The following is a 13,229-nucleotide window of genomic DNA, read 5'->3' on the forward strand; positions in this document are numbered from 1 at the left end:
AGAGTGACATTGTCAGTTTCCCTGTTCTGGACATTATGTCTCAGTTAAGAACATGGAAGCTTGTTTGGTTGCTGTATAACACTGTTAGTTCCTCATGGTGAGTACAAAGTCCACTGGATCTTTCTCAAAGGAACCATTTTCTAGCAATATTTTCCCCCTGTAACACTTATAAAGTTGAACTTTTGTATCTGAATGGGACTTTAGATTTAACCCTATTAAAATTAATTTTGTTATACTCAGCACAAATGGTGACGTCTTTTTGGAATCCAAAGTTAACTATTCCACCCAGTTTGTGACATTTCTAAGTTTGAAAGAATGTCATCTATTACTTAATCCAAGTTAGTTACTGATTAAAATAGAGGAAAGCACAAGGTCAAACAGAAATTCCTGTGTCACTTCACTAGAGAACTCCCTTTACATTCATGACTACTCTTTGGATTTAGCCACCCTGCCAATTTCAATCATACCTAATTCTACTATAATCTAGACCACATCTCTCTGTTTCTTTCCAACCCTCCAAAGTATCTCAACTATCCAAAAACCCAACCCTCTTTTTCCTAGGAATTCAAAGATTTTTTTATTTTCTTCTCATGTTCTTATAATTATTTGTGTACATTTTTCTCTCTTCTATTTCATTTTTAGTTTCTTGGGAGGAGGAACTTGATTTGCATCTCAGCTCCCATCACAGTGCCTTATTCATAGCAGGTACTCAACAAGTGTGATTTTTTTTTTTTAAGTTTCCTTTTGCAATATTTTTATATTTGGTACATTGGTCCTTAAACATAGCTTCTATAAGAAAAGCAAATGATAGTGTAGTAAGTAGGTGAAAGGCTAAAAGAGAAAAAAAATTACTAACATGATATGGTATCTACACATTTCTTGATTCAAGAAGAATCTCTGGAATGTGAATGGAGAGTAAACTATGACTCATGGACTGAATTTAATGCTTAATGTTCAACAGCAAATGATTAATACATCAACAATAAATCCATTAAGACAGATAAACTATAAGTGTATGAATGATATATGGAATATTTCAATGGCAAATGGCAAAACTTTTATTCCAAATAGATTTTAAAAATATAGTAAAATCTTGCTAGGTAATTATAAATTTGTTTCATATAGTATATAACTCAAAATTAAGTTACTGCTTGTGTTTTTCAGTTGCTGAACAGTGTCAGACTCTCTGTGACCCCATGGAGTACAGCTGTCCATAGGGTTTTCTTGGCAAAAACACTGCAGTGGTTTGCCACTTCCTTTTCCTTGCTGTTGTCAGGCAATCACAGGTTAAATGACTTGTCCAGGGTCACACAGATAGGAAGTGTCTGAGGCTGGATCTGAACTCACATCTTCCTGACTCTAGACTCAGTACTCTATCCACTAAGTCTCAACATAATTAAAAAAAAATACTAAATAATATGAGGTTAGTTAAATCAAAAACCCTTTTGTAAGTTTAGATAATAGGTCAACTAGGCAACTACTATTTCATTTTTTGTCTGCGATATGTTAAATGTTATAATACTGTTTACTATTTTGAATTTATAACAATATTATTAAAAGTGACAGTAACGATGAAAAGCACGTGTTAGCTAGAAGAAAATAAATAAAATGATTCCTGGTTATTTGTGGATTTCAATTTGCAATAACAGAGAAATTCATAAATTTCCATAATTTCCCTGGAAATGCATTTAAAAAATAAACTAAAAATAACTTTTCATAGTAACAACTTCCTGACACAGTATACCTAAGAATACTTCAGATACATATCTAAATCTATAAATGTTTATAGCATATCTAAATCTATAAATGTTTATAGATTTATATGGATGTCTATAACTCTGTGATAATGTTATTTTCTTAATTTTAAAGAATTAAAAAAAAAATGTGACCCAGATAACCAAGGGATTCCAAACACATAGAAATGGAATTATGAGGCACAATTTTAGGAAGTTTGATTTCCATGACCCAAGTTGGCTCAACGTAAATATGCATTTATTTTGGTCATGCTTCTAATTTTACTTCTAAGATATTCTAGTTGTAGCCCACCAAAAGAGAGCTGCTTTTAATTGCTTAAACTTAGAATGTGGATTTTTTAAAGTGTCAAATGTAAATTACTTTTATAAAATGAAGTTGCAACTTTTACCAATAATTCTATAATTTACCAACTCAGTGGCTACATTCATTTCTTTGGAAACTGAAATCGTTAGGCAGTAACGTTAAAAAAAAACTGATGCAAACAAGAAACATTCAGGATTCTCCTCTTTAATCTTCTAACATAGCTTTTAGTTTTAAGACCCCTGTTTTTGAAATAGCATTTTCTAAGATATTATAAACTACTAAAAAGTTTTAATACTATGTATAATGATTACATAGATTATCTAATGAGAACACTGATATTAGAGAAATATACTGGGTATAATTTAAGGAACACCTGGTTTTATATATTCCAGTTTGTTCTACCTTAGTCAAAAAACAGTCGTTGATACAGTATTCAAACCAGAGCACAACCAATCAACAATTACTCCTTAGAAGATTAAATTAATGATTTAAAAAATGTAAATAGTACTTCAGAAATATTTTAAAGTATTCTAAAGTCCTTTTAGATTAAGGCAGGAAATATAATTTGAGGAATTTCCATAAGTAAACAGTGTAATCTAGTGGGGCCAAATGGTCCAAGCTTGAATGGCTTGCACTGTTCCTTATTAATTGTGTAATCTTGGGCAAGTTGCTTAACTTCTCTGGCTTCAACTCCCCATCTGTAAAAGTATGGCATTTGAACTAGATAATATCTAAAGTCCCTAAAGGCTCTACATTGTAAGTGGCACGTACACTTAGGTGAATGAAAAATAAGGGTCTAACCCTGACAGAATTTTAAATGTTAAAATTAATATTCTTATTGGGTTTGTTCTATCTATAATCTAAACTGTTCATCACTGCAATGGTCCAGAGTACAGCTAAGTGCATTCTGACAAAGTAAAGAAGTAACAATGACTCAAATTATTTTCATCTCCAAAACCCTGTAAAAAAGATTTTATCAAATATTTTAACATTTTCTTTTAAAAAATTGGATAAGATGTAAGAAAGAATTACCTCTAGAGAAAAGAGAAATGGAGGAGGGGTGCTAATGTTCCATCCCATCTGGAGTTGTGTCTGCAGGTGTTACTTTGTAAACAGAGGCCCACCTACTATTCACAGCTTTGAGGCCATCAGTCTTATAACCTGACTTTTGATTCAGCTGACACAAATGGCTCTCTCCTAAGTTTCTAATGTTTTCTTAAATTCTAGGCTCAATGACCTTTCTCCAGTCACCATTATGCTTGATTTCTCTACACCTACTGACATATTACCCACACCTTCCTGAATGCCTTGCTTTTCCAGACACTATCTCTTGATTTCCTCATCCTTCTTCCTTATGCCTCTTCTTCCTCTTTTATCCTCAAAAGCTCTGGTCTTTTCATTTTTGCTCAAAAAATCATAAGCTTTTTAACTTACCTGTTTGTAGAACTGTCTCAGGATCAACCGATGGAAGAAAGTTTAAATCCATGGATCTAATGATCACCAAAATTTTGAAAATAAAAATAAAAGCTAAATATTCTTATCTGTGCAACCAAAGAAAATAATTAGAACAAATGAAAACTCTGATACACATATAAATCATGGCTCTATACATCAGAATTCTGCAAATTTCTAGTAAGACCACTGGAGATGATTAAATATTGGTAGCCATGGAAATAACATGAAAAATTAAAGCTACAGTTGCCAGTGTATTGTGTTTTTTTGTTCTGGAAACAAGTTTAGTGTGCATTGTACTAATACTTTTAAGTGAATCAACATATAATTCACTATAATATTTACTCTGTGAATTTTTTAAAATGAAAAACTCTAACTTGTTGATGAAATGATACTAAAATGGAATCATGGTACCAGGGAACACGCTAAACACTACTATTTGTAATTAATCAATAATATCAAGGATTTCTATTTATAGTAGATACATAACTAAAGATATAGTGCATTTTGAATCCACATAAATGACAAAGTGTATTTTAATGAGGCTTCCTTGTGTCTACAGATTACATCCAAAAGATAAAAAATGGGACTAATCAGTGCCTTAATTCTTTAATATTGCCATATGACAAATTGCTGGCCTAGTAACTAATGTGTATCCAAGAAAAAAAAATTTGCCTCTTTAAGTGTTTAAACTTTACTCTGAACAAAGAATTTGGTCCAAACACTGAGAAAAATGGGACTTGAAAGGCTGCTAAGTTCAATGGAAACTTGTTAAAATGATAAATCTAAGAAGGCACACTTTGATATTAAAACTGAACAATAATACTTCAGTCACATTCATAAAATAGTAAATTTTCTAATTGAATTCATGAATAGAATATATTATCTATTTTGTAAGGAGAAAGTTCCATAAGCTGAGCTTTTAAGTGCTATCATGTTTTAGTTAGGTAATAATAATTTTATCAATATCTTTGCTCCTTCATATATATATTCTTTCCTAGCACTCAAAAACATAGAAAAAACACTCAAGTTGCTTACAATAAAAAAATCCCTCCAAATGAAATTTTTAATTGAACATCTACTCATCATTATAAACAAAAGTAAATGCATACTTATTCATAATAAATGGCTTTTAGGGAAAAAAGAAAAACTTCACAAAAAAGGGTTAAGTTGTCCCTGTGGTGAAGTTAATATATTGCAAAATAATGCAAAATCAGAATGAGAATGTAAACTCCAAACTTGTCTACACTAGCCCAATTATCTTGTAGTAACCCAGGAGGTATCTCATTCAAGATTAAACTGAGCTGAGCAATGCTGCATACAGAATACAATTTATGCACATACCTTTCTTTCTCCTGCTGGTTTCCCTTATCACTTCCATTATTGATCAAAGCAAGCTCATCTAGTAAAGATGTAGAGTCTTTGGTAAATTTCTCAAAGACCTAAAATGTAACAAAAGATTTTGTGAGAAGCATCTTTTTGGGAATACACAAGACTTCGCAGCCTCTACTCTAAAAATGGAGATCTTGGAATAAATATTTCAAAAGGTAAAAAAGACATATGGGCTTACATATAATTTAATTTGAATAATTTAACCTGAAAAGCTAAATAATACTACTGGGAAGGGGAGAAAATGGACTTTTAATGGAAAAGAGAACTTTCAAGAAATTTCTGATGAAAAGACCAGAGCTGAATAGGAATTCTGAAATATGAACACAGGAATATAGAAAAAAAAATCTAAGAAGGTAAATTTATTTGAATAGAAGGGGCTGTCTGATATTGTGGTAGTAATGTTCTAAATAAGTGTCCCTCTGAAACTTTAATATCTTCAAAAGCTACTCAGGAAGTTAAACAAGAACAAAAGAGTTCCTGAAGGTATATTGCTCTGTTATGAGGGTTTTAAGAGAAGGAAAAGAAGTTATGGTAAAAAGAGGAATATACTAGTGTAGTGCTATATGGAATTTGCTATTTCTTATGATTGGGGTGCATGTAAAGAAGAGTGTACAAACATGGAGAAAGGGAAGGGCAAGGGGGGGAAAGAGCAAGTTTTTATTAAATACCTACTATGTACCAGGCACTTTGCTAAGCAGTTTCTAAGTATGATTTTATTTGATCTTCACAACAATCCTGGGAGGGAGATGCTATCATCATCCCCATTTTACAGTTGAGGAAAATGAGGAAAGCAGAGTTTAAGTGACTTGCAGGGGTCACACAGCTATAAGTGTTTGAGGCTGAATTTGGACTCAGTTCTGCTTAACTCCAGTCCAGTTCTCTATCTACTTTGACATCTAAGTGGGGATCAGAGAAACCTACTTTTTATCAGAAACAGACATTCTACACAAATAGAGTTTGGTAGAGAAATATATCAAATTCAACAAAGAAAAGCAGGCATGAGGGAGTGACTTATGAGGAAGTATAATACTGAGGAGGACACAATCACAAGCAAAACAAACTGCCTGATCCTTGCTGGGGGGAGGAGGAGGAAGGGGTTGCCTAGAATTTAAGGGAATATTTTAGGATTGCCCTTTAGACAATTGAGAAATGGCCAAACGAAATGCGGCATGTAAATGGAAGAGAATATTAATGGACTCTAAGAAATGATAAGATGATTTCAGAGAATCCTAGATAATATAAATACAAGAGTGAAATCAGCAGAACCAAGGAACAATTTATACAATGTTGTAAAGAAAATGTTCTTGACAATAATCTACACAAGCACTGAAGGGATGCTTGATGAAGGTATTAGAAGGGAAGAGACGGACTTGAGCAAGTGATATTTATTCTACAATAGATCATATCTTTTATATTATACAACTGGCTAAAATATGTAGAGAATATAAGACTGTTTTGTTGACTATAAAAAAGATTGCTTCAGCAAAGCAAAAACCATTTTAAGGACTATCCCTCAACAAAGTCATTCATGCATATGACAAAATTGTGCAAGATTTTCTTAAAGATAACAAAGGACTTAATTTTGTATCAGCTTATTATCATTAATATCAAGTCTGACATAAAATAGTTAAGTATGCTTATCAAAGGTGTTCACTGTTACAGAAAAAAAGATCTGCAAAGTTTTGCAAGTCAAAGAGAGATGACTCTGCCAGAAGTTTCTTTTTGCAGATAATATGTTTATAACAAGCCCTTTAATAATGCAGAACTCACTAAATTAGATTCATACTCACTCCAAAGACTTTCCTCTAATTACCCACACAGGAAAAACCAAATGGATGAAGAATGTCTATTGTTCAGGTTATACTTCATAAAGCTCATCCATCCGTATCTCTATCTTGGATTGACACACTGCAAGTGGACAATGAGTTGGGCCCAAAAAAATGAGGAAGGAAGAAAGCAGGCTTGTTTCCCTTTGGGAAAATGCAAAATCACTTTAATGAACAAATTTCTCTCAGAAACAACATCTTTTAAATACCAACATTTTTCTGGTATTGTTTTATGAAATATTACCATCTCCCAAGAACTGAATTTTGAAGATCACAGAAATTGAAGTTTATGTCCAGGGCAATTGAAGAGGGACATGGTAGGTATGAACAAGCTATAATATATTACAAACAATGAATTAATTATGAAAGCAGTATAAAGGATTTCACTGAAGATATATGAGAGAAAATGTAGTAAAAATGGTTATATGGTGACAGCAAAGGATAACTGAAGCACATTCTGTGTGTTCTACTGTTCTCAGAAGGAATGAAAGAAGACTCCTAGTACTCACATGGTAAACATATGAGAGCATGGAAAAAAATCACAGAGCATGGGCAAACATTTGGGAGAAAATACCCACATCAAAGAGATGAGAGACACATTTAAATATTTTGATAACATTTTTAATCTTATCCACATTCAAAATTGTGAGACATGGCATCTTGTACAACTTGATACTAATCAGAAGCTAGGCAATTGTGATTAGCAGAAATCATTAAAAAGAAAAAATTAAAGATTTGGGAATAATGTAGTATTCTTCAATAAAGGACTAGGGATCTGGATTCTGAAAATCTAGTTTCATATCCAAGTTCCTCTACTTACTCGGGGTGTGATCCAGTGAAAAGCTGCATTACCTTTTGGGGCTTCAGTTTCTTCATTTGTGAACGCCTGATAAGGTTCCTTCTCAAACTAACACATTGTGATTTCAATATGTGTCTCTTTTTGGTAACTGTGTCTACTAGTGGCTGAAAGGGGCTGAGTTCATAGTTAGCTGAACAAACTAGAGCTAAATAAAAACACCTGAAAGATTAGTAGTAGTTAGCTGAACACCAGCAAGTAAAGAACACAACAGTTTAAAGGCAGCATCCTCAGATGCCTCTGTGGTGATCAGGTAGCAATGTCAGACAGATAGCATAGATAGGCTCATAGGATTCCACTTCTAAGTCTGGGAAGGGCCTTAGAGATCACCCTATCCAATCCCCTTATTTTATGGATGAGGAATCTGAGGCTCAGGAAAGTTCAGTGATTTGTCCAAGGTCATACAGGTTAAGTAGTAGAGTTGGGATTTGAAAGGTGAAAGGACCTGACTGACATCACTGCTTAAGTAAAATTTATTGAACAGAATAAAAAGTTCCTAGAGAAAATGGAATAAGTTATCCATGAGGGAAGAAACAAAAGATTCAGATGGTAAAAGAAAATTGAAGCCAGTGTTAAGGATAAAATAATGAAAGAATATGACGCAGAAAAGGAAGGGAAGAAGTAATGAATCAATGGAGTTAGGCAATAGGTATAAGGCTCTTCTCACTGTGAGTGAATCCAGATGCTCAGAAGAAGAGCAAATGTTCCATACTGCACAAAACAGGAGGATTTACAAGGTAATATCAGGCATGAAAAAACATGTTACTGGCCCCAGGAGAAAGAAAAAAAAAGCCAGGGTTTATAATGACTTTCTATTGACAGGAATGAAAAACTCCACATGCAAACCTCTCCTGACCAGACAAAAGGTAAGCTGTTATCCCAAAGTGTGTATCCAAGTTATTACTGGGAGCCTGATAAGAGCCATTAAACTGATTAACACTTCCTCTGATTGATATGTGAACAGCTGATAATGCAAGAAGAAAACTGCAATATATCCTCTAGTGAGTTTGATACTGGGTGGGAAATCCAAATACTAAGATCCCGAAAGCCTAGTAAGAATTTTATGTTGTATATTTTTTTCTAACAAGTTGTAAAAATTAGATTATTGCTAATTATTATCATTTTTTAAACTGTAAAAAAAATCTAATCATCAAAAAAATTAAATTATATAACTCAAACAAAAAGATCTTGAAAGGTATCATAAACAGCTCATAAAATATTTTTGTCTAATATTTTGTAAAAAGTCATATTTGTCTTACTTCAGTGATCCCTAAACATAAATTCAATACTAAACACCTGTCTACTAACAACTACAAAGTTTTACAATAACATGTTTCTATAAAGGAGTAGGAGTCTAAGCACAGAAATCAGTTAAGCTTTAAAATGTTGGTATCTAGGACCGTAGATTTATAAGGAAGGACCCTCACAAGTTACCTAGGTCCAACCCTTTCACTTTATGTGATGAAATAAAGAAAGCTTCAGCAAGGTTAAATAACTTGACTAATATCACCAAGGTAGTAAAGAACAGAGAAAAGATTTCAATGCAAGTTCTTTCAATTTTCCATTGTATTATTCTACCTCCCTTCCAACTCAAAATACTTAACGAGGTTTTTAATGGGGGAAGGAGACAATGTTAGCAAATATAATATACAATGACAACATTTATCAGGTGACAATTATTTTTATTCATGGTCAAAATATTCATCTTTTAAGACTGATATCTAAATAATAACACTGCATATTTTAAAAAATGAGTATGGATTGAGCCAAGATGGCGGAGTAGAAAGACACACATACACTAGCTCTGAACCCACAGCCCATAAAATATCTGTAAAAAAGAACTACCAACAAATTCTGGAGAAGCAGAAGCCACAGAACAACGGAGTGGCCGAGAGTTCTGTTCCAGAGAGCCTGAAAACCTCTCCCAAAAGGTCTTCGTGCTGCGGACCCGGAGCCAAGCCCAGCCCTGCGTTGGCTGAGAGGAGCGGATCCGAGCAGGCTTAAGGGACAGAATCTCCAGTGGCCCCGCGGGTCCCTCCACCCACAGGTGACAAGGGTTGGTGAGAGGGTCTCTTTGGCGGGTCGAGAGGGGAGTGGGATGCCCCCATAACTCAGGCCCCCTCGGGAGGCAGCAGCAGAGGCGGCAGCAGACTGGGGCTCCCCAAACAGGCAGGAGCCCAGATCCATTGTTGAAGGTCTCTGCATAAACCCCCTGAGGGAACTGAGCCCCGTGGGGAGGCCCTACCCCCACCTGAGCACCTGAACTTAATCTCACACTGAATAGCAGCTCTGCCCCTGCCCAAAGCCCTGAGGCTGGGAAGCAGCATTTGAATCTCAGACCCCAAGTGCTGGCTGGGCGGATCTGGAGGCCAAGTGGGTGTGAAGAGAATACTCAGAAGTCAAGTCACTGGCTGGGAAAATGCCCAGAAAAGGGAAAAAAAATAAGACTATAGAAGGTTACTTTCTTGGTGAACAGGTATTTCCTCCCTTCCTTTCTGATGAGGAAGAACAATGCTTACCATCAGGCAAAGACACAAAAGTCAAGGCTTCTCTGTATCCCAGCCCACCCAATGGGCTCAGGCCATGGAAGAGCTCAAAAAGGATTATGAAAATCAAGTAAGAGAGGTGGAGGAAAAACTGGGAAGAGCAATGAGAGACATGCAAGCAAAGCATGAAAAACAAGTAAACACCCTGCTAAAAGAGACCCAAAAAAATGCTGAAGAAAATAACACCTTGAAAAATAGGCTAACTCAACTGGCAAAAGAGGTTCAAAAAGCCAATGAGGAGAAGAATGCTTTCAAAAGCAGAATTAGCCAAATGGAAAAGGAGGTTCAAAAGCTCACTGAAGAAAATAGTTCTTTCAAAATTAGAATGGAACAGATGGAAGCTAATGACTTTATGAGAAACCAAGAAATCACAAAACAAAACCAAAAGAATGAAAAAATGGAAGATAATGTGAAATATCTCATTGGAAAAACAACTGACCTGGAAAAGAGATCCAGGAGAGACAATTTAAAAAGTATGGGACTACCTGAAAGCCATGATCAAAAAAAGAGCCTAGATATCATCTTTCATGAAGTTATCAAGGAAAACTGCCCTGAGATTCTAGAACCAGAGGGCAAAATAAATATTGAAAGAATCCACTGATCATCACCTCCTGAAAGAGATCCAAAAAGAGAAACTCCTAGGAACATTGTGGCCAAATTCCAGAGTTCCCAGGTCAAGGAGAAAATATTGCAAGCAGCTAGAAAGAAACAATTCAAGTATTGTGGAAATACAATCAGGATAACACAAGACCTAGCAGCTTCTACGTTAAGGGAGTGAAGGGCGTGGAATATGATATTCCAGAAGTCAAAGGAACTAGGACTAAAACCAAGAATCACCTACCCAGCAAAACTGAGTATAATACTTCAGGGGAAAAATTGGTCTTTCAATGAAATAGAGGACTTTCAAGCATTCTTGATGAAAAGACCAGAGCTGAAAAGAAAATTTGACTTTCAAACACAAGAATGAAGAGAAGCATGAAAAGGTAAACAGCAAAGAGAAGTCATAAGGGACTTATAAAAGTTGAACTGTTTACATTCCTACATGGAAAGACAATATTTGTAACTCTTGAAACTATTCAGTATCTGGGTACTGGGTGGGATTACACACACACATATAGAGACAGAGTGCACAGAGTGAATTGAAGAGGATGGGATCATATCTTAAAAAAATGAAATCAAGCAGTGAGAGAGAAAAATATTGGGAGGAAAAAGGGAGAAATGGAATGGGGCAAATTATCTCTCATAAAAGAGGCAAGCAAAAGACTTATTAGTGGAGGGATAAAGAGGGGAGGTGAGAGAAAAACATGAAGTTTACTCTCATCACATTCCACTAAAGGAAGGAATAAAATGCACACTCATTTTGGTATGAAAACCTATCTTACAATACAGGAAAAGTGGGGGAGAAGGGGATAAGCAGGGTGGGGGGGATGATGGAAGGGAGGGCATGGGGAGGAGGGAGCAATTTGAGGTTACACTCATGGGGAGGGACAGGATCAAAAGAGAGAACAGAAGTAATGGGGGCAGGATAGGATGGAGGGAAATGTAGTTAGTCTTATACAACACGACCATTATAGAAGTCATTTGCAAAACTACACAGAATTGGCCTATATTGAATTGCTTGCCTTCCAAAGGGAAGGGGTGGGAAGGGAGGGAGGAAAGGAAGTTGGAACTCAAAGTTTTAGGAACAACTGTCGAGTACTGTTCTTGCCACTAGGAAATAAGAAATACAGGTAAAGGGGTATAGAAAGTTATTTGGCCCTACAGGACAAAAGAGAAGACGGAGACAAGGGCAGAGAGGGATGATAGAAGAGAGAGCAGATTGGTGATAGGGGCAATTAGAATGCTCGGTGTTTTGGGGTGGGGGGAGGGGACAAAAGGGGAGAAAATTTGGAACCCAAAATTTTGTTTAAATGAATGTTAAAAGTTAAATAAATAAATAAAAAAGAATGTAAAAAAAAAAATGAGTATGTCAGAACACATTTCCAGTAAAAAAAATATGGAATCTCCTTCTCTTAGAATTTTAATTAAAATGTTGGAAAATAAAAGATAAAGATTACCCTTAAGTATATCCTAGGGATCTGTCCCTGGTCCCCTGGTCTTCTCAACATTTTTATCATTGAATTGGATAAAGGAAAATGGATATCATGATTATTAAAACTATAGAGAACCTGGTTAAATATCATACTGGACAGTGTCAGATCAGAATCCCAAAATATCTCAATACACAAAACAACCAAAAGAAACCTCAAATAAGATGACACTTAATAGTGAATACAGATAGTCCTGCCAGTTCTACAAGTATGGATCTGAGAAGGAATGACTAGAGAACAGTTCTGGATTAGAAGTAAGTTAGCAACAGATTTCCTAAATAAGGAGACATGTCAGGGTGATCAAATGCTGAAGAGTCGTTCTCTATTTAAAGTATAAATCAAGAAGAAATCACTTGTGCTACAGTATGAACGTTTTAGACTGAGTATAAAGGTTTTGTTGTGAATAGAAATATAAAAGATATTGCAAAATGAAAAAAAAAAAGATATTGCAATATTCTTTTCTAGAGTTGTTTAAAATTATCGGATTATCATTTATTTAATAGTATCTAGGTTGTCTTCGGGAAGACAGACAGACTATATCATGTCCCAAGGTCTTTTTCCAACTCATCATTCTAGGATTTTATCTAGAGTACTTGCAAAAACGCTTCGGGCACACTTCTCAATCACACCTCATCCCCACACTTCACTGAGAAAAGGAACACCACTGTGCTTCCCCTTAATGTAATTAAATTATTTTACATTACCAAAAATTATACACTACTGATATGTAACAGAATTTTATACTTATTCTCATATACCAACCAGTCTCTTATTTAGCCAGTCCATGTGGTCATAGGTAAGACTTCCACCAAAATCTTCTGTTAGCTGGCATGGCTCTATGTAGCGGGTTAATTTGTTAGCTGACACTAAAATAACCTGTAAAGACAGATAACTCATTGTTATTGTTTAAACTTTCACCAACATACAAAAACTTAATTACACTAACACAACGGTGTATTATTAAAATTCAACTGGTACTAATGATACAGTTGTAATATGATACCATTCT

At 35.0% G+C, this 13,229-nt stretch overlaps 1 protein-coding gene across 8 annotated transcripts in view; it reads right to left on the reverse strand.

Moving 5' to 3' along the window:
* Positions 1 to 13,229, reverse strand: part of SESTD1 (SEC14 and spectrin domain containing 1) — a 148,899-nt gene that overhangs the window by 44,258 nt on the left and 91,412 nt on the right. For all 8 annotated transcript variants that reach the window (XM_072612519.1, XM_072612524.1, XM_072612518.1 and 5 more), the window contains 3 exons: positions 12,983 to 13,096; positions 4,855 to 4,952; positions 3,493 to 3,548 (listed from right to left, as the gene is read on the reverse strand). In XM_072612519.1, coding sequence (XP_072468620.1) covers positions 3,493 to 3,548; positions 4,855 to 4,952; positions 12,983 to 13,096 — 268 coding nt within the window. The remainder of the gene's footprint in view (positions 1 to 3,492; positions 3,549 to 4,854; positions 4,953 to 12,982; positions 13,097 to 13,229) is intronic.

The sequence above is a fragment of the Notamacropus eugenii genome, chromosome 5 (assembly GCF_028372415.1).
Source record: "Notamacropus eugenii isolate mMacEug1 chromosome 5, mMacEug1.pri_v2, whole genome shotgun sequence".
Taxonomy (NCBI): Eukaryota; Metazoa; Chordata; class Mammalia; order Diprotodontia; family Macropodidae; genus Notamacropus; species Notamacropus eugenii.